The 27,903-nt window shown below is 37.6% G+C and overlaps 1 protein-coding gene and 1 long non-coding RNA gene across 2 annotated transcripts in view; one reads left to right on the forward strand and one right to left on the reverse strand.

The window, feature by feature from the left end:
* ptprfa (protein tyrosine phosphatase receptor type Fa) overlaps nucleotides 1-14,460 on the reverse strand; it is a 151,841-nt gene extending 137,381 nt beyond the window's left edge. The window contains exons 1-4 of the mRNA XM_088005297.1: nucleotides 14,184-14,460; nucleotides 13,010-13,228; nucleotides 4,090-4,235; nucleotides 3,150-3,291 (exon numbers count right to left, since the gene is read on the reverse strand). Of these exons, the coding sequence (XP_087861423.1) occupies nucleotides 3,150-3,291; nucleotides 4,090-4,235; nucleotides 13,010-13,228; nucleotides 14,184-14,460 (784 nt within the window). The remainder of the gene's footprint in view (nucleotides 1-3,149; nucleotides 3,292-4,089; nucleotides 4,236-13,009; nucleotides 13,229-14,183) is intronic.
* Nucleotides 14,461-20,107: 5,647 nt separating this feature from the next.
* Nucleotides 20,108-27,897, forward strand: LOC148160038 (uncharacterized). Its single transcript, XR_015762734.1, has 3 exons — nucleotides 20,108-20,251; nucleotides 25,522-25,578; nucleotides 27,439-27,897. It is a non-coding gene; the product is annotated as an uncharacterized LOC148160038 (long non-coding RNA).
* The last annotated feature ends 6 nt before the right edge of the window (nucleotides 27,898-27,903 follow it).

Consider the following 27,903-nt stretch of genomic DNA (forward strand, 5'->3'; position numbering starts at 1 on the left):
GATAATCTATGAAAAATTTATTTCCTCTGCTTTCTCCCAGTGCTAGAAACAATCAATCAGAAGCAGGAGGCGGGTTTTAGTTCATCATAATCTCATGTGGCTGCTCATCCTTCCTCCTCCTTGCTCTGTGCTATGCTGTAGCTAGCATAACTAGCTAGCATATGCTAACTATGCATAGCTAGCATAGCATTTGTGCTATGCTAGCACAAATGCTATTGTAGCATTTGTAGTTCAGGGAAGAGGTGGAGGAGATTGATTTTTTTCACAGATTATCTGTCTCATAACAAACAGTCACAACATGGTCAATATTGTCCTAGTATCAGTCTTTGGCCAAAAAAGAAAAAAGCAAGACAGCTGCTTTCTTTGGTCCAATTTGACGCCTTTTATGGGTCAAATAGACTCAAAAAAGTGTAACAGCAGATGCGCAGTGGGAGCCCAACTTAATCTGGTTCATGTCTTCAGTTATCTTGGCTAGCTGTGAATATGCTAACATTAGCACTGACTTTTCAAACTCCTTTCTTCTTTTTGCTCGATGCAGCAGGTACAAAAACATTATCAAAAAATATGTTGAAGTTTGCCACTAATGTTTCGTCTCACACTGTAGGTTGTCATCTCTAATAGTTTTAGATTGACCCAGAGAGGAGACGAATAGTAAGCAACTATTCAGCAGCATGCATCAACTGATTGAAAATCACTTGCTGATGACAGCTGTCGGAGCTGTCAAAAAGGAAATTCTCCTGCCCTAAAATGTTAGAGTAGGAGAATTTCCTTTTTGACAGCTGACAGCAGAAGGAGGAACAGCTCATCCTGCTCTCTCTCTCCTTACTGATAACTTTGCCTGTGAGTTATTTTTAAAGTCAGTTTTTATAGTTATATTTACATTATCCACATCATAACTGGATTACTTCAAACCTAAGGACTGTGGAACTTTCCTACTTTTATTTTTATCTTACTTTTCTTAACCTCCAAGTTGAACCAGGGCAAAATGCCTCCGTCTGACGCCAGGGACATTAGCAGTATTATACAACGACTTCAGTCTATAGAAATGAAGATTCAATGGCTGGAGGTGAACTTTGAGATAAATGAAACAACTCTTCCTCAAATCAACGGAGAGGTCGTATGAATCAATGTGGCCGGCTCTGAGCCAAAACCCACCTTCAACTTCAACACCTGCTCCGCCAAAGAACAGCAAACAAGCAGCTGGAACCAAAACGGCTCCACCGACCCCAAGGACAAAGCGACCAGCCCAAGCCTCACAACATTCCGATTCCATGGGAATCCCACTGAAAAACAGATTTTCTGCACTCCAGCCTGAGCCTCTGAGTGAAAGCCCACCTTCAAACATCAACAATGAGGCAAAACCAACACATCCACCCCACACTTTGTCTCCGAAGGACAAAGTGACCACCAGGAAAACGAAAGATATGCCAAGAGTGCTTATTGTTGGAGATGAAGCAGTAAATGGGATCAGTCATGTTTGCAATCCCAAGAAAACACGAGAGGTTTCTTTTCCTGGTGACACCCTCAACATGGTTTGTTCTCTCTGCTGCCCTCTGGGAAAAGATTCAGCAACTTCAAATGCAGAACAACCAGATTTCACAATAGCTTCATCCCTCATGTCATAAGGATATATTTACATGAATACTTTTATAATTACTTATTTATTATTATTGGAGCTTTGCAACAAAATTTTCTTAGATTTTCAAATTTACAATTGAATGACAAACTCTCTCTCTGTATATATATATATATATATATATATATATATTCTTGAGAATAGGGACAAAACAGGTCCTATGGATAAAGCATGAAATTTGAATAAAATATACACAAAATATATTTTTTTCAAATATCTAACTAAACTAACCTGGGTCATGTGAGCACAACAATGTATATTTTTCTTTTTTTTGCTGAATATTTTTTATTTTAAACATTGTAGTCGGTGGATGATGCCTGTAAAAGCCCTTGTTCAGGAGCAGAACTCAATACATTCTTATAGTTTAAAACAAAGAAATACTAAAATTATATATTATGACAATTAAGTATAAGTAGTCATATAAATAATTATAAAAGTATCGATAAATTGAATTAAAAATAATTTTTAGATATTTTCCAACTCCATTGAAATTTGTCCCTAGTTTTTGTCAACACTGTCAGAAATGAAAAGAATGTAAAAAAAATCAGGCATTATTGGGGGGCACCAGAACTTCTGAGGACCCCATGACGTTGTCTTTTCTCTTCCTTTGCTAGGAGGGCTAGTTAGCTCCGGTTAGCTTAAGTTATTCTTTAGTTTTTTCTTCTGTTTTATTCTTAAGTTGTTTGTCACAACCATGATGTGTCAACTCCATAACTGACAATTTACAAAACTTTGATGAAATTTTGCGAAATAAAAGCTTAATTTTGGTATAATGTAAAGATTTCATGGACCTGACGAGCTCCTTCAGAGTAACATCATATAAATTGAGGTAGTTTGGCATTTCGTCAACTCCGTCAGATGTCAACTCCATCAGAGTTTTTCTGACTCTTTCAGTGAAATTGTTGTCAAATCTCACTTAATTGTGCAACTAATTCATTTTAATGTATTGTACATGAATTGCATTACTTCACATGTACCAAGTTTTTCATTTTACTCACTAGTTTGTCACCACCTTCAGTTCTGTGTCAACTCCGTCATGCACTGTCAACTCCATCAGATGGACTTTTTCTTGTTTTTTGTTTTAAATAATATTTATTTTATTTCTTGAGAAGTATTTGTCTGTAAATTGAGTAAAAATATCACTAATGGAGTATTTTAAAAATCATTTTAGATTTATTTTTGTCAGATGGTGATGACAAAGTTTTGGGTCAGGTCGATTAAAAATGTAATTTAAAAAAAAAAAAAGCAACTGGGAGCCTGCACCTTAGCATCTTCATATTTTCTAAACATTATTTGTCATATTTGCATACATAAGGTTGAGAAATAATTTAAAAAAAATATGGGAAAATTAAAACCCATTTTGTCCCTATTCTCAAGAATCACTATATATATATATATATATATATATATATATATATATATATATATATATATATATATATATATATATATATATATATATATATATATATGGTATTACTCATATGAAAGAATAGCCAGCAACAGATCTTACCCTCTAAGACAATAAGCTTGGCAGGTGCAGAGATCTCTCCAGCACTGTTGGTGGCTGTGCATTCATAGATGGCCTCATCACGGTTGGTTCTCAATGGCTGAATACGCAGCACTGAGCCTGACTTGTCATCAAACTCTTTGACCTGACCAGAGCAAAAACGGATCACTGTGAGATATTTGACTTACTTTATTTCAATCAACCTACTAAAGATTTTTAACACTGATAGGAAATGTATACAAAACCCTGGTTTTACAATCCATTAATCCAGAGATCCACAAGTTTTTCACAACCCAAGGTGCAAAGATCTGGTGAGTTGTCTTCTGATTTTTGATTCTCAATTAAGCCCCTCTGAGAAATCACTGAGTTTTCTGTGCATAGCTTCCCAGCGATCTTTGAGTAATCCTTCTTGGTGGCCTCTCTTCTCCTCAGGTGTTACCTGTGAAACCAGACCTGGCTCGAGTTCCCTCAGTTCTCCTTGTGACACCTGTGAACCCATTCCAAGGACCAGATCTTTAACCTGTTAATTTTTTTGTCTATTTGCAATAAAACTCATTTACTATACTCATACTCTCCTGTGTGGTGATCTGCATGTGGGTTAAGCATCTTAAATCCACCACGACAAAGTGCATTTTTCAGATATGATAGAATGGGACATTTCCATCATGAATGTACAACCAATAATTGTGTGATGCCATCATTTTGAAGTGGACTGAGGAATGTTCTAACACTTTGTGGAATCTATGCCACTAAGAATTAAACCAGTCTTTATTACAAAATTGGATCCAACTTGGTATTAGTAAGGTGAACCTATTGAAATGGCTATGAAGTATATGTGAAAAAATGCCTTTTTTAGACCAAAGCATCTTGTATTTTTTTTTATCCTTATCAAAAATGTTTAGTCAGGCTCAGTTAGGCCTAAGGTTAACCAAAAATGTCATACCTCGAAGCGCGGAGAGTTGACTTTCTTCCCTTTTTTCATCCAGGTAATAAGAGGTTTAGGGTCACCTGTAGCCTGACAAATGAATGAAGCAACACCTCCACAGATCCCTGTCTGATCATCTGGGGACTTGATGAAGTTGGGTATACCTACATGAAAGACAAGCATCGTAACAATGAGAACAAGAAATGTGTATCAGGAGATAGAAGTGGATAAAGAGATTTGTATTTAGATCCCTGACATAGACAGATGCATCTATCTATGTCAGGATTTGCACAGACATGCTAAAAATATTTTGAAAGAAAAGCAACTTGATCTCTGAAAAAGTTTTTTTCATACTCGCATCTCTTCAAACACAAAAAGATAGAAGTTGCTATCAATTAAGAAACTAAGACACAATTCAGTGTTCAAAAACAATGACACTAGAATGCATTAGAATTTATGATTTAAAAATATATTTTTAATGTTTCAATGGTGTATAAAGTTATTCAGCAGTTTTCCAGGTATGGGACTGTCAAGAACCTCCCTGGATGTGGGGGGAAGAGAAGAATTGATGACAGAAGTCTTCAACAGTTGGTGCGAATGGTGGAAAAAACACCACGTCAAACATCTAAAGACCTGAAGACCAACCTGGAGCAGTCTGGTGTGATTGTTTAACAAGTACCACACGCCGCACACTAAACAAAGTGTGGATTTGTTTAGTGGGGCTTTATAGGCGGAGGCCAATGAAGACCCCATTGCTGAAGAAAATACATAAAAAAGAACGCTTGACCTTCGCAAAAGAGAACCTGGACAAACCTCAAGCCTTCTGGGACAATGTTTTATGGACAGATGAAACTAAAGTGGAGCTTTTCGGTAATTCACACAAACAGTATGTTTACAGACGGCACAATGAAGTCTTTAAAGAAAAAAAAACACTATGCCAACAGTCAAGCATAGTGAAGGATCCATAATACTGTGGGGCTGCTTTGCGGCATCTGGTACTGGAGGCCTTGACCGTATCACAGGCATCATGAAATCAGAAGATCATCATGCAATTCTAGAGCGAAATGTCTTGCCCAATATAAGGAAACTTGGTTTGAGGTGAAGATCCTGGGTCCTCCAGCAAGATAACGACCCAAAGCACACCTCCAAAAGCACATAGGCATGGTTGAAAGGGAAAAAATTGACTGTTTTAAAATGGCCAGCAATGAGTCCTGATCTCAATCCAATAGAGGAGAGAGAGTTGAAAAGAGCTCCTGCTCTGCATCCACGATGCCTCCTTTTCAACTCCTCAGGATTTGAAAAGGCCAGGATTTCTGGCTTCAGCTGTGGTGTTACTTCAACTTTTTCGATATTAATCAGCTGCCCCTGTTATAAACCAACCTGTTGCTATGGCTAAGCACCATAACAAAATGGCAAACATATGAAAAATATTGCCCAAAATATGTCCAACTACACAGTATTCAAATAAGAAGGAACAGTTGTCCAAAAAAGCTATTTTCTTAAAAAAAAGACAGGAATGAAAGTTTGAAAAATCTCAATGAAAGCACAGAGGTACTCCAACAGGCTGCCACCTTGAGCGGTGCAATTCTAGAATTCAAAATCTAAAAGCTGATTCTGATAACAGACTAACTTGAAACATATAAAGTTATATATAATGTTTAATACTTACTCAATGTGCCAGAAGGCAGAAGGAACTTAGTGAGCAGCAAGAAATGTAGAAACACCTTGTGGAAAGGTGATCCATGTCCTCTAAGATCCATGTCCTGACAGTTGGTGTTCCCTCTGTAGATCCTGATCCTGCCCTTATTCTCTCATGCAGTCACAACGAACACCTACATATACATTAGAGCTTAGTCATTCATACAGTTTCAACAAGCTGCAGACAAAAGACAACACTGACTGTGAGGAATCTTAAGTTAATCTTGTCAAAACAATCATTTTGACAGCGCATAAATTCTGCTTTAAGCAAAACAAAGTAGTTTAGAATATCATGTTTGCGTTTTACCATACTTTAGCTAATACTGGCAACTGTGGCTGCCAATAAAATATGGTAAAATTCTGGCAACCACAGCTGCCGATATTTTACCGTATTTCCTAAAATACCGATAGATGTGATTTTACTGTGGTAAATATGGCCGTACTGTCTGAGGCATTATGGTATAATATCACTTCAACAGTTCAGAACTGTAAACTTTTATGGCAGCTTACTATAAAAACAACACATACAACATAAACAGTCTACAAAAGTGAAAAACAAGGCAGATCTGTATGAAACATTGACATTTTATTGTAAAAATCAACTTTATGGTAAATTACTGGTAGAATTTTACCATAACAATTACAGTACAACATACAAACCAATATAGTTTGTCAGCATTTCAATATGGAAAATTAAAAACAATAAGTCCAAATTAAACAAAAATACAGACTATGATTAATTCACTTAATGAAACAATTTGTATTTAAACATTCAGTTAAACAAAGAACCTTTCCTCACAGTGTGGAAATTTATATATATATATATATATATATATACATACATACATACATATTATTAAATAACCCAGTATTTAAAAAAATATAATTAATTGATTTATAACATAATTTGATTTATTTCCTAAAAGATTTATCATAGAAAATCCTATTTTCTCTCTATTTAGTATCGAGTTTCAATGCTGACGTTCCTCTGAATACTTATTACATTCTAATATGACATGTTCCACTGTTTCCATCTGATTACAATAATTACAAGTGCCAGTTTCATGTTTTCCTATTGTGAAAAATAGAACTATTAAGTCCAGTATGACCAATTCTAAGTCGAGCTATGACTACCTCTTCTTTCTGCCTTCCATTCATACAATTATTATCCCCCACATTCTTTTGAATTATGTATTTAAATGTCTATCATTATCACCATTGGATGCTCAAACCGCTACTATAACATTCTGTCCAATGGCATCATTCAAATCCTATAGCTTTTTAAGTTTTTCCATTCTGAATAGCATTAGCATACCAATTATAATTTGGTATGTTATGAACAAACATGCAGAACATGTCATCCAAAATATAAAAATGTATCTGTTTCTACCAGGTAGGAAATGGTAGAAATAATGTGCCAATTAGATTATTAAAAGCTTAACTAAATAAATATTTGCCTATGGAAGAGGATTTGGGAAAGAAAACAGGTCTAAAAAAAATCTTGCACAGTTGGTGTTAGAAAAATGTTTTGGGCCCCTCATCCTCTTCTGTGGTTTAACACCACACAATATTTTTTCACACTTTTATAAGTGAAGTATGACTGTTCAATATGAAATGAAAACATTTGTCCCCTTCATGAAACTATTTACTTATAACTTATTAGACTCAACTGACTAAACATAATGAACAACTTTTGAATTGATACTTTCCATTATTTCTCAGCACTGGATTTATAAGCAAGAAACATTAAAATAATTATTTCATATTTAATTTGCATCAATTTATATGTAGTCAGAACTTTAAACTCAAATCTTACAAAATAAACAGAGACAAAATGTTTTCATAAAAAATTATTTATTACAATAACATACCAGCAGATATTCAGCTAATGTTTGGGGAATCATGAAAAAATATTCCTTAGGTGGAAAATTATTAGAGGGAAAATTCCATATTTGTAACAAAACAAATGCATACCAGGTAAACTGTATTTGGAAGATAAATTCGCAAAGCTGTCAAATACTCCTGATGTATATAGGTTTCTTATTTGTTTTAAAGCCATATCGTACCAAACTGAAAATGATGGGTTAGAAAGAGAAGGAGAAAACAAATGGTTGTTACTCAAAGGGTAAAAAGATGAGGCAGCAACAAACTTAAAGCGCCTTCTAAATTGAAACCAGATTTTCAGTGTAATAAGAAGAACTTGATTATTAGTGTATAAAGAGGGTTTTAAAGGTAATGAAGAAAAAATTAGAGCCAGTACTCGATGACAGCTCCAATTTGCACCAAAGAGAACTGGAGGATTTTAACCAATAACTAATTTTTTGTGAGGAGCCCAATAATAGGATTGAAAATCAGGCAATGCAAGTCCACCACTGAGTTTACATCTTTGCAGTAATGTTTTACGAACTTGAGGAGGTTTCCCTTTCCAAATAAAGCCATTAATCAACCTAAACAAAGAATTAAAAAAGATTTTTTGGCATAAAAAGAGGAATAGACTGAAATAAAAAAAGAAATTTAGGTAAGACATTCATCTTGAGTGTCAGGGTTCCTGTGTGTGTGTTTTGCTCTTCAGATATAACCAAAGGGAGGGCTTTCTCCAAACGAGAAGCAACCAACTTGGCTAGCACCTTTATGTCTGCATTTAACAAGGACAATGGTCTGTAAGAACCACATAAAGTTGGGTCTTTGTCCTTTTTGTTAAGTAAAACTATAGCAGTCTGTGTTAATGTTGGAGGTAAAATCTTGCGTTCTAAAGATTCGTTAAACTTAGCCAATAATGGTGCCAATTTTTCTATAAACTTTTTATAAAATTCGATGGGAAACCCATCACGGCCAGGGGCTTTGTTTGATTCCAGCGGGGGGTTTTTATAACTTTATTTTTATTTTTGTTTGTTATTAGAGTACACTCAAGAAGAAAGGTCAGACAATACAAAGAAATTATAAAAGACAAAAAATACAGAACAATCGAAACAAAAATCACACATCATGGGGAGACTCTTATTTTGGTAACACAAAACACAAGGGGACCATTCATATCCAAAATTAGTCCTGTATCGTTGATGTGAAGCATGTCCATTTTTCCCATTTGCCCAGGCATTGCTTTCCTGTGTCCTCAGTCTATGTGATAGAATCTCCATCTCACATAATGAGTTCGCAGTCTGTATCCACTCCTTTGTGGTAGGAGGTTCAGATTTGCACCACTTTCTGGTTATTACCTTTTTAGCTGCCACCAACAGAATTTTTAACAAATAACAGTCAGTATTAAGTACAATATTGTCCAAAAGACCAAGGTATAAAACCAGATCGGACTTGGGGTATTGAGTAACCCAGTATTGTTACAATATTATTGTGTATTTCATTCCAGAACTGTGTAATTCTGGGGCAAAGCCAGAAAATATGCTGATTAACATTAAGTGCTCCACAATCTCTCCAACATGGCTGAGCTCTAGATTTGAATTTACTAGTAATTTGGGGTGTTATAAAAAATCTGATTATATTCTTCCAACAATGTTCTCTCCAGATTCTGGAAGAGGATGTTGTAATTTGGGTCTTCCAAATATTCAGCCAGCCATCTTCGGTTGGCAGAATATCCAATTCCTTTTCCCATTTTGTTTTAATATTCAATGTGTTAGTGCCTCTATTTTCTAACAGATATTTATAGAGTAAAGACACTATTCTGTGTTTTTTACCCTTATAGGTCTCGATCAACATTTTGACCATCACATTTTCATTTGGGTCCATTTTATGTTTAATCTCTTTGCTATAAAAGTCCCTTAATTGTAGGTATGTAAAATGATCTTGAGTTCTTAGAGCAAACTCTTGCTGTAGTTCCTGGAAACTTTTAAAGTGCCCATCTTTAAGAACTACGCATAATGCTGTTAAGCCTCTTTCTAGCCATTGTTTAACTTGAATAAAAATATTTATTGTAGGCTGGCCACTGGATCAGACATAATTGTTTCTCTAATTTGCATTTTCGGATTATATATAACCATTTACCCAGTGAAAAACTAGTAATAGCATTAACATTCTTAAGTTTACTCTTAGTGGTCTCTATATGTCCAATGATTCTCTGCAATTCTCTTCCATTGACCTTTTGCTCAATATTTTTCCATTTCGCTTCATAATTTTTGGCACTTATATTTATTATGGGAGTTATTTGGGCAGCATGATAATATTTTCTAAGGTCAGGTAGGGCCATACCTCCTTTCTCTTTTGGTATTTGTAAAGTTTCAAATTTTATTCTGTGTTTTTTAGCGTTCCATATGAATCTAGATATAATCTGGTTCCATGTTTTAAACTGTCTATCCGGGATTTCTATAGGTAATGCCAGAAAGAGGTACAATAACCTTGGTAACATGTTCATTTTTATCGCTTCAATTCTGGAGCTGAAGTCTAGTGTTAGGACATCCCACCTTCTAATATCCCTCCTAGTTTCTTGGTCCACTTTAGTAAAGTTAGCTTTATATACATCACCTCTGTTTTTCGTTAATTGTATTCCTAGGTATGTCATCATAATAGAGCTCCAATTTAAATTATATTTTCTACATATCATTTCAGATGGTGTATAACCAAATGTCAAAACCTTTTCAAATTTAATTTGTATCCTGAATAGAAGCCGAATATCTCTAACTGATTGATCAGACAAGGCAGCGAGTTTTCAGGGTCTGATAAATAGCAAATTACATCATCCGCAAACAAACCTATTGTATGGGACTCATTATGTATATCGATACCCTTAAGATCCTTGTGTTGTCTTATGTGTTGTGCCAGTGGCTCAATATAAATTGCAAATAAAGTTGGTGATAAACAGCAACCCTGATGTGTAGAACGCTCCAGTTTTATATTATCAGTTAGATTTCCATTAATCTTGATTCTGGCCACAGGTGATTGGTCCTCTCACACTGTACAGCTTTTTTATTAAAACCAAATTTTTCAAGTGCTTTATATAAGAAGTTCCAGCCTACGCTGTCGTTTCTCTTTCTCTGCATCGAGGCTGATTAAGATGGCTGTTGTTTTTTTATTTTGAATATGATCTATTACGTGAAGTGCCCTCCTGATGTTATGTCGCGTTTGCCGACCTTTAATAAATCCTGTCTGGTCCTCATCTATGATGTCTCCAATGAATTCCTCAAATCTTTTAGCTAAAATTGAGGTATAAATTTTATAGTTCATGTTTAGAATAGATATAGGTTTATAGTCAGAGCGTGTTTCACTCCTCCTCTTTCTTGGAGTGACTGTTATAATCGCTTCTCTCCAAGATGGCGGAGGCACTGCATGTTCCAGTGTATAATTAAATGATTTTTCCAGTAATGGTAGAAAATCTTCACTAAAGGACCACTCAGATGGCAGTCCATCACTTCCTGGTGTTTTACCGTTTTTTAACCCATTAATTGCCTTTTGTATTTCTGTTCTTGTTTTATAGGAAGGGAGCAGTTTGTTTTGGGTTTCTCCAACTGAGGGCAGGTCCAGTGACTCCAGGAAGGTTTCTATCTGTCCATCCTTAGCGGAGGGAGGTTGACTGTATAATCTCTGGTAGTTTGTCCTAAACCTGTTGCTGCTTCATTTGATTTGTTTCATCATCCTTTAATTTACAGATATTTCTATCTGTTGCTTTTTCAGTTTCTTTGCCGACAGTTTCGTTCCTTTATATCCCTCCTCATGATATGATTGTTTAACAAACTTTGATTTCTTTTCAATTTCATATGTAAGCATTTTATCAATGTTGTTTCTTAGTTCTTTTATTTTTATAAACAGGTTGGGATTTTGGGTTCATTTATGTTGTTTTTCCAGATCTGTTACTTGAGCTCTTTCTTTTTCATAGGCATCCACTCTGGATTTCTTAAAGGCTGCAGTTTTTGAGATCAATTTTCCTCTTAATACTGTCTTAAGTGCATCCCATAATATCACCGAATTAACCTGTCCATCATCATTCTCTTCTATGTTTTTATATCGTGGGAGATTTCAGCTTTGATTGTTTTGGAGTTCAATAAGCCTACATTTAGTCGCCATGCTGTTTTGCATTTTCCGGAAGATAAATTTAGTTTTAATATAGTGAAGAATGGTCAGATATACTTCTTTCTTCTATTTTACATTCATTTACCTTATATATATCAGATTTATTCATGAAAAGGTAGTCAGTTCTGGAATAACTTTTAATGGGCGCAGAGTAATGGGGATAATCCTTTATATTGGTGTTTAATTCCCTCCAGACATCAACACATCCCAACTCTTCACGTGCCAATTTAAATTTTTTTGTAGTTGAATTTTGTTGTTTTTTACTGTTTTGTGTTTAATACCATATTGAAATCCCTTCCCCAGACCCACATTCCCTCTGTTTCCATAATTATTTTATTGAGGAGGCTGTTAAGGAATTGTATATTACTATTTGGGGGGTTGTAAACATTGACCAGTGTTACCTTTACATTGTCAAGAGTCACATACCTCCTTTTTTATCTGGCAGATCATGACTACAATCAAATTTTACTGAGTCATGAATTAGAATTGAAACTCCTCTTTTGCTTCCATGTCTGAAAGATCTATAAAATATATTTGAGTAGCCGAAGCCCCTAAGGTTTTCATGTTCAGATTTGGACAGGTGTGTCTCCTGTAAGTAGATTAACTGTGCTTTCTCTTTTCACATTTTAGTTAGAATTTTTTTTTTACGTTTTATAGGATTATTCATACCGTTCACATTCAACGAAACCATCTTGATATTATCAACCATTATTTAGTTTCGTAAGGTCACCATGTGATTTTAGAAAAAGAGCCCCCAACAAATAGCTGAACAAGCTATTAAAACACAGATAAACAATTAGAACAGAAACTTCCAAAGGTAGAGATGTGTGAAGACATCCCTCAGAATCCCTGCTGGTGGGGTGGGGGCAAAGCACCACACTAGGGTGGGGCCTCTCTAGTAGTAGACAGGGGCCTACTTTAACTAGGTAAGTCCAACATTTGGTAAACGCTACAACATTTACTCCATGTGGTATTTTGGTTAAATACCACATGGATTTAACCAGTTATGTGTTATGTGACCTATAACACATAACTTTAGTAACACAGGGGAGATTGGGCTCCAAAACAGGATTAAAACCGGCTGGTAAAGTCATTCAGCTCTTAAATCGCCCATACATTACTTGAAATGTTTTTATAATAAAGCAAACCTGTTATGATTCAATGTTCAGAGTTACTGGTCCTCACGTCTGAACTCTGAGCTTCTCCCTCGCGCGTTGTCCTGCACCGGTGTTGTTAATCCGTTTCCATGGTAAAAGCGAGTCCAGCCTCTTCTTGGTCACTTTCAACTTGTTCTCTCTTGGTACCCAAGTCAAGCCGAAGTCTCTCTTGATCATGTCCGACGCTGCTTCGTCTGCGTTCTCGTAGGTCCGACTCCAGAGTCCCAGAAGATTCTTATCTTTGTGAACGGTGTCTGAAATCTGACATCTTTCTGTTTCAGGGCTGCCTTTAATGGGCCATATGCTTTACGTTTTTCTAAGACATCCGAAGCATAATCATTATCAAAATAAAGGGGCTTACCTTTGTTGAGAAAATAAATTTAAAATAAGCTAGTTTTAAAACCTAACATGTCTTGATTTAAATGGCCTAATTGTGTTTTTGAAATCATTAACGTATTCTGGCCTATTGACCTTTATGTTACCTGTAGTTACAGCAGATGGTTTGCTAGGATCGCTTAAACTGCCTTTTGTCTGTGTGGGAAAACAATACAGTAGAAGTTGTAGCTTTTCACACTCATCTGTGAAAAGCCGTAAACACAGCAGGAGTTTCTGGCTTGAGAGAGGGTCAGAGATAGCTCCTGGTTGGATGAGCAAAGATACCCTTATTTGAATAAATTAAAGATAAGAATACGCCTTTTACTATAAAACTTTCTACACAGAAGTAACAGATCAGATTTGCTCTTGCAACTCTCCAAAGACGTCATTGCACGTCTTTGCTTTTCTTTTCTCCTTCTTTCCATTTATGTCAGGTAAATGAATGTATGTCTCGTTGTTCTGCAGTTTCTGGTCTAAGTTTATGCATTGTCTTATATGGGATTAAACTCTGTAATTTTGTGACGTCAACACGCATTGTTGTTTTCCTTGTGGCTACACGTGACCCGCCAAGAGGACCTGGGATCCAGAGGAAGAGAGAGCCAAACTGTTTTCAAAGTTAACCAATTTAGATATTCTTCCTTAACACCTTGCATCTCCACTTTCTGTTCCCAGGCTTTCCTTAGAACCATTTATTTTGTGTTAAATTGCAAGAAATTCACAATTATAGATCTCGGGGCCGTGTTGGGAGGCGGTCTGGGTGCCAGAGCTCGGTGTGCCGCTGAGTCCGTAGTTCACTTCCATCTGGTAGCTTCAGCTGCTTGATCAGCAGATCGGTGACAAAGTAGGAAACCGATCTGCCTTCTTTACCTTCCGGAACTCCATAGATACGAAGATTATTTCTCCGGCTTCGGCTCTCTAAATCCACAAATTTGTTGTTCATAGCTTTGTTCCTTTCTAATGTCTCAAGCAGCGCGTCTTTCATTTCCAAGCACGCAGCCTCCAGGTCAGATATCCAGGTCTGCGCCTCGGTGATGCTGCCCTTCTGGTTCTGCAGCTCGCGCATCATTTCCTCTCTGAATCTGTTGAGATCTTCCTTCATTGTTGCCTTTACGTCTTGTTTGAGTTCTTCTATGTCTTGCTTCATCTCGTTTTTAAACTCTTTTAAGTCTTTAGAAAGCATCTTGATGCTCTGCAGTAATGCGTGTTGTTGTAAGTTAACGCTAGCTTTCCTCATGGTGGCATTAGCCTCATCCTGCTGGGCCAGTATCTTGTGTTTTAGACGTTTTTCTTTTCGGTCTTGTTAATTTTCGGCATCTTCCCCCTTTAAGTGATTTAGACTGAAGTTTTGGTAATTATCTGAGTTAAGCAGGGGGTGGGGGGGGGGTTAAATACCGACATGGAGGAGCCTGTTTCTACGTGGCCACCCGGAAGTCCGATTCCAGCGGTTTTATTGAATTTATTACTTCCATAAGGCTGAGTGAAGAATACATGCTCCAGGCAGTATCCATATCAATAGCAGGAAAGGATTTCTTTGAAGAAATTCTTCCATTTTATTATTGTCTGTGGGAAATTCTAACGAATATGTTACACTGAAGAGAATGATGGGCCGGGTCACTCCTCTGGTAGCACATTTATTTAGTTTAAACTGCAACAAGAAAATACAGCGGTTACAAATCTGCTCCGAGCATCTGCTGCAACAAGCTGTCCCCTAAGCACTGACGAGCTTCTTCCGCCCGCCAGAGCGTCACCCGCTGCCGCACACAGCGCCCTCCGATGGTGAAATACAAACATTGTTACATCTAATAAATTCTAATGTTAGTTTCTGGCTGAGACTGATCATCACAAAAACAAAATTGGGGGGGCTACTAGTTTCGTGACTCACTTTCATAGTGCCACAAATACAAAGAAGAATAAAATAATTTAAAAGTGTCAATAATTTCGGTGGGGTCGGTTGTAATTACCTGTTGGGTATTTTGAATACTAGATATTATACGAGAGTTGACCTGACGCCGTAACTGATGTGCCAATAAATGACCAGCCTGGTCGCCGTATTCAAAAAACCCTTCTTATTTCTCCTGCGTCCATAAATAATTTTCAAGAATTGATTACTTTCTTACCAGTAACTCTTCCATAACAGATATTTCCTACCCAACTATTCATCCAATTATCATATCCAATCACATCTCTATCTCTCATCTGGGAAACAGCCAAAACAGTAAAAAGAAGGAAAATAATTTCATACTCCTCATTCTAAAAGAAAAGTGAACAAAACTTAGAAAATTACCTGGAAGACAAACTAAAACAATTCATATGCAACTACCCCAATAGCACATATTGAAGAAAATTAGAGGCACTAAAATTAACTTGATAACATTATTAGTAAAAAGACACAAGTTATCCTACAAAGACTACAATATAACCATTATGAACATAATGATAAATCTGGCAAATATTTAGCTAATCAAATTAAACCCTCATCACAACAATTCAAGACTTAACAGTAATAAGGAAAATGACTTCAAAGAAATTGATAATTTTCTCAATAATATCACACTTCCATCATTAACAAAGGAACAGTCAGACATCATAATGCCCCTTTGCCACCGGCCCGGCTTGGCTCTACTCAACTCACTTTCCGAGTGTTTCCACCGGCTTTTTTTCGAGGCTGACCCTGGTTTTGGATACCCCACTCAAATCCACAGAATATGAAATAGCTCTAAACAAATTATCAAACAATAAGGCCCCAGGATTAGATAGATATCCCCCTGAATTTTAAAAACATTTCTGGAAGATGATGTCTCCACTATTTGTTAAAATGGCAGATGAAATTAAAAACAAACAGTTCATCCCATATCACATAAGTACAGCACTAATTTAATTAATTCTGTTTGATGAAATTCTGAACAGACCATAGCTGGATCTAAAAGCTGAAAGTTGAATGGTGTTTCTAGGTGAAGCCATGATGACACAACAAACCTCAACAAAAGTGGATTTGGGGGATTTTTCAAGATCTGACTTCTTGACTTTAATGGGATTTTTGGACAGTTTTTTGCCTATTACGTCGCTATCATAATTCAAAACACCAACAGAATTAATAGCTCCCTTCATTTTGATGTATGTTTTGTGCGAGTGTATGCAGTGGTTCAGGCATTAACAGTGACAGAAGAAAAATAAATAGACACCTTATTGGGTGTAGAAAAATATGTCTGCCATGGGACAGGCACCGATAAAGAGGCCAAGGTGTAGAATAAGGACTGCCTGCCATGCACTGTGCAGGTCTCATGTAGTGGGAGTGCTTCATTTAAAAAAAACAACAACAAAAAAACATCCTCACCACAGCACCACACTTATTTTTGCATCCCTAGAGCAGGAGGAGGGTGTGAGCATATTATTTAAATAATTTTTCTGTTTTTCTGAAAATGTCATCCAGACCATATGTTGTGAAAGGTTTGTTCTATTCTGGTTTGTAAATCATTTTATGTATATCTAAGGAAGCACCTTATTTATTCCTTGGAATCATATTTTACTACAACAGTGATGTTTATGATGTTGCCCCATCCCTCCTTCCAATCACAAGGAGAGTAGCAGATTGCCAGGGCTACGGCCTCTGCCAGCCTCAGTGGGGCACATCCTGTTAGAACCTGAACCATGTTGCCATCAATTCAGCAGCCAAACGTCTCTTCACAGAGTATGTCACCCTCTGACAGTAACATGGCTAGTACCATGACTGTCTTTATTCATTAACTGTACAGAAACAATGAACACTAAACATAAAGCAAATCACATGTGTGTTAATATAGGCTTTAAAATATTATGTTGTACACACATACATACGACATACGAAGGGTCGTGTTAATGGAATATTTTCTGTATGCGACTGGTTTTCTTTTTAAACAATGGAAAAATTCGAAGCCCGTCTGTCAGGTTATAATTCACACCCTTGACTGCACATGTGCAGACATCATAGACTTTACGCAAAGAGTTTATCGCAGAGGAAACTAAAATCAGTCAATAAAAATGTCCTTTCTGAAAATCATCTCATGGACACTGAACTAAATGCGTCTTTTAAATGCAGCTCAACTAAGAAGAATTAAACTTCTTTCATCCCCCTCTCTCTCTCTCTCTATATATATATATATATATATATATATTGTCATGAAGTGTGTGGTTGGTGGTGGTGAGGAGAGACGCCGAGACCCAGGTTATGGTGATGATGATGTTTAATGATGAAAATAAAGCACACAGTCCAAGGCAGGCAGCACGGCAGGAACAAGCACGCAGCTAATAGCCGGTAGCAACTGACTCACAGGACTATACGGGAGCTAGCACTAACCAGGACTTATCAGTACAACTGGCGTGACGAACTACGACATAGACAAGGACCCGACGAAGAACACAGACAACAGGTGGGTATAAATACACACGGGGTAATTAAGGGAATGAGACACACCTGGGGAGCAATCAACGGGGAGGACAGGACAGAGACTCACAGGGAAACGGGACTGAACACAGAAAACTCAAATATAAACACACAAAAACACGGATCTTGACATATATATGTATATATACATATATATATATATATATATATATATATATATATATATATATATATATATATGTATATATATATATATATATATATATATATATATATATATATATATATATATATATATATATATATATACGTGTGTGTGTGTGTACAGAGTTTTAAATTCTTTCCGGTACTATGACGAACATCGTTATTGACTCATTGTGCGAACCAAAACAAATGGAAACATTAATATTTTACTGCACTATAGGGTCCATGTATGGATAATGCAGAAAGTAGAAACACTTCACAATGTGAAAAAGTATATTCTGCCATACAGGGTGGAAAGCAATTAGTTACATTTACATGTATTGCTGTAATTACAGTTTGTCTAATTTGGCCTAAAAGTTGTTTACAAAACCTGAACATTTACTTTTACTTGAATTATTTTTGAGTAACAGTTGCATTTGAAAACATATCCAATAATGAGGATATGTTTTTGCCCTTTTCTAACATATACATACAGTATAAATTATCCTACAGTAAATATTAGTTTAGTAGGTCTTCTATTTCAAGAAATTAATTTGGAAAGGTGTTTATTCTGCCTGATTTTTTTATAGACTTTTTTTTATATATAAATCAATTATTTTCATTTTAGTCTATAAAATATTAAAATTTGCCCATAAATTTAAACATTAAACTTGATGTTATGATAAATTATTCAGTACATATGTAACATTTTTCCAGAATACTTTTTATACTTGAGTAATTTCTGGGATGGCTACTTTTTACTTTTACTTGAGTATATTGAAGTATTGCTTCTCACGTGAGTACAATTTTTGGGTACTCTACCCACCTCTGGATAAATCTGATATTCTAATTGCACATTTTTGTATAAAGTGTCTGACATAAAGTTTACCTTAGGCAGCCACATCCGCAGTTCTGTTTATTTTGCGCCTTTTGTGTATTCAGGCACTTCATGTTGCTCAGATTTCTAAATCTCCCGCACGCAGCGTGTAAACTCTAACAAATTACACTATGCGCTTCTGACTACTGTTACTGTGTAACAAAAATGTTTGACTCACCATGCTTCAGCGTTCTCTGTCCGTTTTCAAAAGAGGAAAAGGTAGAACTGGAATTTCCTCAGAATTCTTCCAGATCGGTAAAGTTTGCTCTAATAATTTGAAATAAACTCGGACGCAGATGGGAAACTCACTGCGTGAGGCATATCCTGTTCTAGGCGGAGGAGCTGATGAGCGTCTGCTGATCATTGCTAAACGCACCCTCTTTCTCGTCGCCTGTGTCTTTTCGGCCAGGTTCGGCTGTTTCCGTAAACAGCAATCAAATAGCTTACACACTTTCAAATTGTTCAAACATATTTGAATAATAAACTGAACTTGACTGCACTGACAACTAGAGTCAGGTGTGCACCTGACTTGGAGTATTTCTGTTTGATTTAGCCATTTTTTATAGGTTGTTATAGTAATACGATGTGAATTAGCGCTACAGAAATAAACTGAATTAAAAACTGAACTGAATTGTTGATGTGGATAACCAGCCAACTGCTTCGCTCAGATGATATAGACAATTGTTTGATTTAAAGATGAGCAGAGCGGATATTTTTAATCCTATTTGCTCACCAATGCATTTTCATGATTCCAATACTTCTTATGTCCATGGACTGCTATATTACTTTATTAGGTAACACTTTATTTGAAGGGGGGGGGGGGGGTGAATAAGACTGACATGACACTGTCATAAACATGACATAACACCTGTCATGAACATGAATAAGCCTTCATGAATATTTATGACTGTTGTCATAAAGCGTCATTCGGTAAATTATGACACTTTTAATACAAAGTTGACATTATTCAAAATGTCTTCGTTATGACAACTTGACATTAACTAAAAAATCATTACTGATATAAATTTGTTATAAAAGTATTACTGATTGCACTTTAAAAATGAGGTAACTTTATGTTATTAAAGGTAAAGTTTAAACAGTAATGATTTATTGGTTAATGTCAAGTTGTCATAACAAAGACATTTTGAATAATGTCAACTCTGTATTAAAAGTGTCATTATTTACCTAATGACGCTTTATGACAACAGTCATAAACATTCATGAAGGTTTATTCATGTTCACACTGTAAAAAAAAAACTGTAAAAAACTGGTAAATGTACCGTAGAAATTTGAAGGAATTTTTCCGTTTTTTAGTTTTACAGGTATTTCTACTGTATTTTCAATTTTACGCATTGCATCATGGGAACAAGAACCTTCGCGAAGCGCGAAAACTGGTCAGACGACATTTCAAGCGCCCTAGCCGGACCCTGCAACATATATCTTTTGGACTTCGGTTGTATTAAGAGTTGGAGTTGCCTTTCTGCCACCTCCCTGGTAAAGTAAAATAAATAAGAATACTTTCTTTTCTATGAATAATATTTTGAAATATTTGTAGTTGACTTCGTGAGACTCCTGGTGTGCCAGGAGTCTTTTTACAATGCTGCGTTTGCTTGTGTATTATAAAAGTAAAACACGGTGACTGCTGTACTACTATTATTTATTTATTTTACCGAACTCAAAGTACCGGCCATTTATTCAAGTCAAACTGAACTGGGCCCGTGAAAGCTAACCGTTCATGGCGTCCATACTACTTATGTGTCAATCCTGCTTTTTAAAAAAATGTCAAGCTGCAGTTGTTTTATTTGCTAAACATGATTTGATGTCCCGGTTAACATAAAAGCAGGTGGCCATTTAACTTCGGTAAATATACTTTCGATGTCAAGTTTGGGGTTTTAGAATATGGGAAATGTCGCCTGGAGTGGGGGGTAGTTAGAGGTGGTGGTGGGGAGTAGAGGGGTGCGGTACGGTGGCCGACAGGTGCAAATGCGCAGCAAAAGAGAAAACATGCAAACAAAAGAAAAGACACCCCCCCGAATCAAATGCAGCAAACAAAAAAGAAAACACCCCCGAATTAGAAAACACCCCCGAATTAGAAAACACCCCCGAATTAAATGCAGCAAACAAAAAAGAAAACACCCCCGAATTAGAAAACACCCCCGAATTAGAAAACACCCCCGAAGCAGCAATGGCGACAAAATAATTTTTGCTGTATTACACTTAAAATTACACAAATTTATTTTTTACAATGTTTTTAGGCGAGAATGTAGATGTATAGATCTGAAATATCTGCTCGGTTCATTAATAAATCACCTACTTCCAATATTGCTCCGACGTTTTCGGAGATGTCTTCTCCCGCTGCATTAACAGCCAGCTTCACTCGCAAGCTGTCAGCTGGCCGGGCGCTCCATGTAGATATTAATAAAGTATTTAATTTATTCCTGAGCAAATGGGTTTGACTGATTAAAGTTAAGCCTTCAAACATAGTTTATTTAACTGTAATGTCTTACTACCTGAGATCTGGAGAGTATTTGAAAATGAATAATATCCCTTGTATACATTAAACATTTTAGAATCAGACAGATTTTCTTTTTACTATGGAACAACTTTTATTACAAAAGGTGAAGAATAATACAGAAATAAAGAGTAAAAAACAACTGAGTCCGTTTTTTTTACTTCGTTGCTCTGTGCTTCACGTTGTCACGGTTGCTAAGCAACATAACGCCGAGATGGAGGCTAGGCAGCTAGCCGGAGGCTACAGCTTCTCTCTTCTGGTCGTCCATATTCGTGGCCTTCGAAGGACCCGTCTTCTGTAGATCGGGCCGTTTCTCACATAGACATAATAAAAGGACAGACGCCTAATGGACCGCTCTCGTCTTATCAATACATACTTATATAAGTATACAAACATAAATAAATAATCATTAATACTGAATAATATACATTAGGCTATGCATGATTATGCACGCACACACACACACTATATATATATATATATATATATATATATATATATATATATATATATATATATATGTAGACCACACAATCACCCGAGACTGCAAAACCCGACACACCAACCTGTGCACCGCTTGGATTGATTACAAGAAAGCCTATGACTCGATGCCACACACTTGGATCATTGAATGCTTAGAGATGTACAACATCAATAGGACTCTGAGAGCCTTCATTGCAAACTCGATGGGGCTGTGGAAAACCACCCTTGAAGCCAACTGCAAACCACTTGCACAAGTGTCCATCAAATGTGGCATATACCAAGGAGATGCTCTGTCCCCACTGCTGTTCTGCATAGGCCTGAACCCCCTTAGCCAAATCATCAACAAGACTGGCTATGGATACCGACTCAAGAATGGGGCCACAATCAGTCACCTCCTCTACATGGATGACATCAAGCTGTACGCCAAGAACGAGCGAGACATCGACTCACTGATCCACACCACCAGGATCTACAGCACTGACATTGGGATGTCATTCGGACTAGAGAAGTGTGGCCGGATGGTTACAAAGAGAGGGAAGGTCATCCACACAGAAGGGGTCTCACTCCCAGAGGGAACAATAGCAGACATAGAGCACAGCTACAAGTACCTGGGAATACCACAAGCAAATGGCAACCTCGATGAGGTCACAAGAAAAGGAGCCACAGCCAAATACCTCCAACGAATAAGGCAAGTCCTGAGAAGCCAGCTCAATGGCAAGAACAAGATCCGTGCAATAAACAGCTATGCCTTACCAGTAATCAGATACCCTGCCGGAATAATTAGCTGGCCAATGGAAGAGATAAAGGCCACGGACGTTAAGACTCGGAAGCTGCTAACCATGCATGGAGGGTTCCACCCCAAATCCAGCACCCTGAGACTGTACACAAGCCGTAAGGAAGGAGGCAGAGGACTAGTGAGTGTGAGAGCCACTGTCCAGGATGAAACATCCAAGATCCATAAATACATCAAGGACAAAGCCTCAATGGACGATGTGCTCAGCGAATGTCTCAGACAATGGGGAACAGAGGACGAGGTGCTGGAGGAACCATCATGGGAAGACAAGCCCCTACATGGGATGTACCACCGACAAATAACTGAAGTGGCTGATATCAGGAAATCCTACCAATGGCTGGAGAAAGCTGGACTCAAGGACAGCACAGAGGCCCTCATCCTGGCCGCCCAGGAACAGGCACTAAACACCAGAGCAATAGAGGCTCAGATCTACCACACCAGACAAGACCCAAGGTGTAGGTTGTGCAAGGAGGCCTCTGAGACAGTCCAGCACATAACAGCAGGGTGCAAGATGCTGGCAGGGAAAGCATACATGGAACGACATAACCAAGTGGCGGGCATAGTGTACAGGAACATCTGTGCCGAATATGGACTGGAAGCCCCGAGGTCAAAGTGGGGAACACCCCCAAAGGTGGTGGAGAATGACCGAGCTAAGATCCTGTGGGACTTCCAGATCCAAACAGACAAGATGGTAATGGCGAACCAACCGGACATTGTGGTGGTGGATAAAGAACAGAGGAAAGCCGTTGTGGTGGATGTAGCAATACCAAGTGACCACAACATCAGGAAAAAGGAGCATGAGAAACTGGAGAAATACCAGGGCCTCAGAGAGGAACTGGAGAAGGCCTGGAAGGTGAAGACCACAGTGGTGCCTGTGGTCATAGGGGCCCTCGGGGCAGTCACCCCCAAACTGGAGCAGTGGCTCAAACAGATCCCAGGAACAACATCAGACATCTCAGTCCAGAAATGTGCAGTTCTAGGCACAGCCAAGATACTGCGCAGAACCCTCAAGCTCCCAGGCCTCTGGTAGAGGACCCGAGCTCAGAGGATGAAAGAGACCACCCGCGGAGGGTGAGAAGGGAATTTTTTTTATAATGTTTTCCAGCCTACGAGTTCTGGTTTAAGAGTGATTCAGCAGCTGAGATTGGGTCCAAAATCCGATACGAGATTCATCCGTGCTGTGCAGTGAATCTGTCTCTCCCTTCTTCCTCACGTCGTAGGAAACCTTCAAAACAAAAACGGGACATTTTCGAGTTATCTTACGTTGACTGAGTTAAATAATTAAATAATAGCCATTGTCATCTGTGTAAACTTTGCTGGTGAATGTTATGATTTTTATAATATTGTTTCATTTCTATAGTAGGCTCTTGTATCAGATAATCTAAATGTTGGAGAATGACTTAAACATTTTAAGATTTACGGAATCTCGGTTAGCTGTCAGAGCGGGGGCTGAACACCAAGCACTATAGCTAGCATTAGCTGGTATTTCGCCAGTGGACATAAATACAGTATAGTAATATTCTAATCACAAAAATACACAGTAATATGTCCATCTTACTTGCGAAAAGTCTGTCGAGCCCTCACGTCAGTAGTCCGTCGATCCGATCAACAATATTCCGCAGTGCTGAAGGCATCTTCTGCTGTTTTGGTTGAGCAAAGCAAAGTGTATTTGCGCCGGAGCAGCCAATCGTGGGGGGGAGGGTGTACTCTTTTATTATGTCTATGCTTCGAAGGATCAGTTTCTCAGGGCCCTTGAAAGGATGCAGAGCCTGAATTCGGACACAGCTATTTTTTGTTAGACTCCGCATAGTGGTCTGGAGCACTTCCGTTTTCAACACTTTTTGTTTGCTGCATTTCATTCGGGGGTGTTTTCTAATTCGGGGGTGTTTTCTAATTCGGGGGTGTTTTCTTTTTTGTTTGCTGCATTTAATTCGGGGGTGTTTTCTAATTCGGGGGTGTTTTCTAATTCGGGGGTGTTTTCTTTTTTGTTTGCTGCATTTAATTCGGGGGTGTTTTCTAATTCGGGGGTGTTTTCTTTTTTGTTTGCTGCATTTAATTCGGGGGTGTTTTCTAATTCGGGGGTGTTTTCTAATTCGGGGGTGTTTTCTTTTTTGTTTGCTGCATTTAATTCGGGGGTGTTTTCTAATTCGGGGGTGTTTTCTTTTTTGTTTGCTGCATTTCATTCGGGGGTGTTTTCTAATTCGGGGGTGTTTTCTAATTCGGGGGTGTTTTCTAATTCGGGGGTGTTTTCTTTTTTGTTTGCTGCATTTAATTCGGGGGTGTTTTCTAATTCGGGGGTGTTTTCTAATTCGGGGGTGTTTTCTTTTTTGTTTGCTGCATTTGATTCGGGGGTGTGTCTTTTCTTTTGTTTGCATGTTTTCTCTTTTGGTGCGCATTTGCACCTGTCGGCCACCGTAGTGCGGGGGGGAGTGTGGACGAACGAACGTAAACTGGGGGCCGGGGGGAGCGGGAGCAGCCGTTAGACCAGGGGACAGACGAACGAACGTAATGGGGGCGGAGGGAAACCGTTCGAGGGGACGACCTTAAGACTGGGGTGGGGACGGCTCGTGTTTCAGTTAGCGTTAAATTTGTTGCATGTTCGGTGCTCTAATCAGGCATGTTGAGATTAGGTTAGGTTGATAAACTGTTACAGTGGGTCAGAAGCTTCTTGCCTCATATAAATTGTAAGTCAGTGGATCGTACATACAGATAGTTAATTTTCCTGTTTCTGAAATAGGAATAAACATCACTGAGAGTAAATTTTGCACAAAAAAAATGCCTGCTTGCAAACTCATTATCGGTTATTGTAGCTTAGCTTAAAAACTATATAACCAGTACTGTTCTAAATTTGTTGTCAGAACAAATGATTTCATTTAATTGTTAAAAAAACAAATGATTGATTTAATCATTGGAAGACTTGCATGTTTTTATATTTTTTTCTCCTTGTATAGTTATTTTGTTTTCTCTCTTCAACAGCTGCGTCCAGACACTCCTGAACTTTTCCTGGCAAGCAACTATGCATCTTTATAATAGGTGTGTACATTTGTTTTTGTTTTACTCAACCTGTTAAACCTTTAGTTTAAATTAAGAAATGTGTGGTCTTTTCTACAATAATATAGACATAATGTTTTGTTGTATCTTTCTAATAATGTCTAACGCAGCACTATGTAACTTATGATACAGTTTTTTTTTACATATTTGTTGAAGCTGTTACTGTGTCCTGATATTGCATGAGAGATAATGTGTGGAAAAAACATGTAGCTCTTCTGTTAGCCAGTGCTAACTGGATTCAAACAGTCAGAACCAGGAGGCAGGTGTTAGCGTGTCAATCACAAACTCTTGTGGTGCTGCTCATCCCACTTCTCCCCGATCTCTTGCGTTTGGCTACGCTACAGCTAACGGAAGCTGTCATGAATGTTGAGGTTAGTTATCATGGACACCGATGACAGTGGATAAATGGTTTTCCTGTAATGGTAAATTGATTGACAGCGCTAAGACTCTCCTCCTGTTTCTGATTGGTTGTTTTTGGTTGGGAGTGGTGCATTTCTTCAGATGGAAATAGTAGCTCAGGGAGAGTGGAGGAGTTTATTTTCACAAATTATACATAACATAAAATCATGACATGGTGACTTTATTTTAACAAATATGTAAAAATTAGTGTATGTTTTTATTTTCTCAAGAAAACATTTGTGTACTTGTGTATGTTAGGGGTGCACCAATAAATCTTCCCCAAATCCTTAATTTTGAAGATTGGTGATCCGCCAGTACATGTGAAGGTGATTTCATCCACTGTTCTTATCTACCTCAGCAAAGATCTAAAAATCAACCGCTTTCCTCTCCTGTTAGAGACATTTGACTGATAGACCAGCCCAGCAGGTCATGTCTCCATGTTTGCAGTGTTGAGAAAATAAATTTAAAATAAGCTAGTTTTAAAACTTAATATGTCTTGATTCAAATGGCCTAAATTGTGGTTTTAAATCAGTAACTTATTCTGGCCTATTGACCTTTATTTTGCCTGTAGTTACAGCAGATGGTTTTCTAGGATCGTTTGAACTGCCTTTTGTCTGTGAGAAAACAATACAGTGGAAGTTCTAGCTTTTCACACTCATCTGTGAAAGGCCGTAAACACGGCAGGGGTTTCTGGCTTGAGATAGAGGATCAGAGATAGCTCCTGGTTGGAGGAGCAAAGGTACGCCTTTTTTGAATAAATTAAATACAAGAAGATAAAACTTTCTACACAGAAGTAACACATTAGATTTGCTCTTGCAACTCTCCAAAGATGTCTTTGCACGTCTTTGCTTTTCTTTCTTTCCTTCTTTCCATTTATGTCAGGTAAATGAATGTATGTCTCCGTTGTTCTGCAGTTTCTGGTGTAAGTTTGTGCGTTGTCTTACTTATAAGTTTATGCATTGTCTTATATTGGATTAAATTCTGTAATTCTGTGATGTCAACACGCATTGTTGTTTTCCTTGTGCCTACACGTGGCCCGCCGAGAGGACCTGGGATCTAAAGGAAGAGAGAGAGCCAACTTTTTTCCAAAGTTAACCTATTTTTAGGAAATTCTTCCTTAACAGCAGTTATCAATAGTCACCCCACTGTTGCCAACCCAATGACGTTTTGCTGCATTTAGCAATATTCAGACAAGACAATCAGTATCGGCCAAAATCAGAATTGACAAGTCAGATTTTTAGATTGGCCAGAAATCTGCAATTGACACACTCCTAGTGTAAATTTTTTTAATGTCAGAATTCATCAAAATTACTCAATGTTTGTGAAAGAGCTATTAGCAATTGGTGAGACGCTGATGAGCAAGGTGATGTGCTGCTGTAATGTAATTTAGAAAAAGTAAGTTTCTGTGTTAAACTTGAATATCCATTCTCTTTTTTTTTTTAGAGTTTTTCTGGGCTCAAACCCTGAACGAGGTCGACTGACACGTCGCCGACGAAGGTGAAGAAGCAGCTTTGCATTCCAACCAGATGGCTCAATTCCCTTAATGAACTGAATGACTGGGAATCCATGGAAAATTTGAGCCTTTTGAAGTTTAAATGTGATTGATCTCATCAAGCCTGGTGCACCAGGAACCTTTGCGAAGCACAAGAACTGGTCAGAACATTTCAAGCTCTTGGTAACTGGACCTAAGAGTTGGATTAACCTTTTTTTGCAGAACATAAACATAAAATGGACTGTTTTGTTATGTTCAAAAGGTAGAACATAACATTACTAGAGGTAATGAGAGCACACACTCATGAATCCAGTGTCTTCCACTGTCGTTGGCATTAGGCTGTGTTTATGTATTTGATTTTTAACTGAATATTCATACCTGTATTTCATTAAAAAAAATATTTTGAAGTATGTTGG

This window comes from Poecilia mexicana, unplaced genomic scaffold, assembly GCF_051168715.1.
Source record: "Poecilia mexicana isolate PSO_F unplaced genomic scaffold, ASM5116871v1 scaffold_4, whole genome shotgun sequence".
NCBI classification, from domain to species: Eukaryota; Metazoa; Chordata; class Actinopteri; order Cyprinodontiformes; family Poeciliidae; genus Poecilia; species Poecilia mexicana.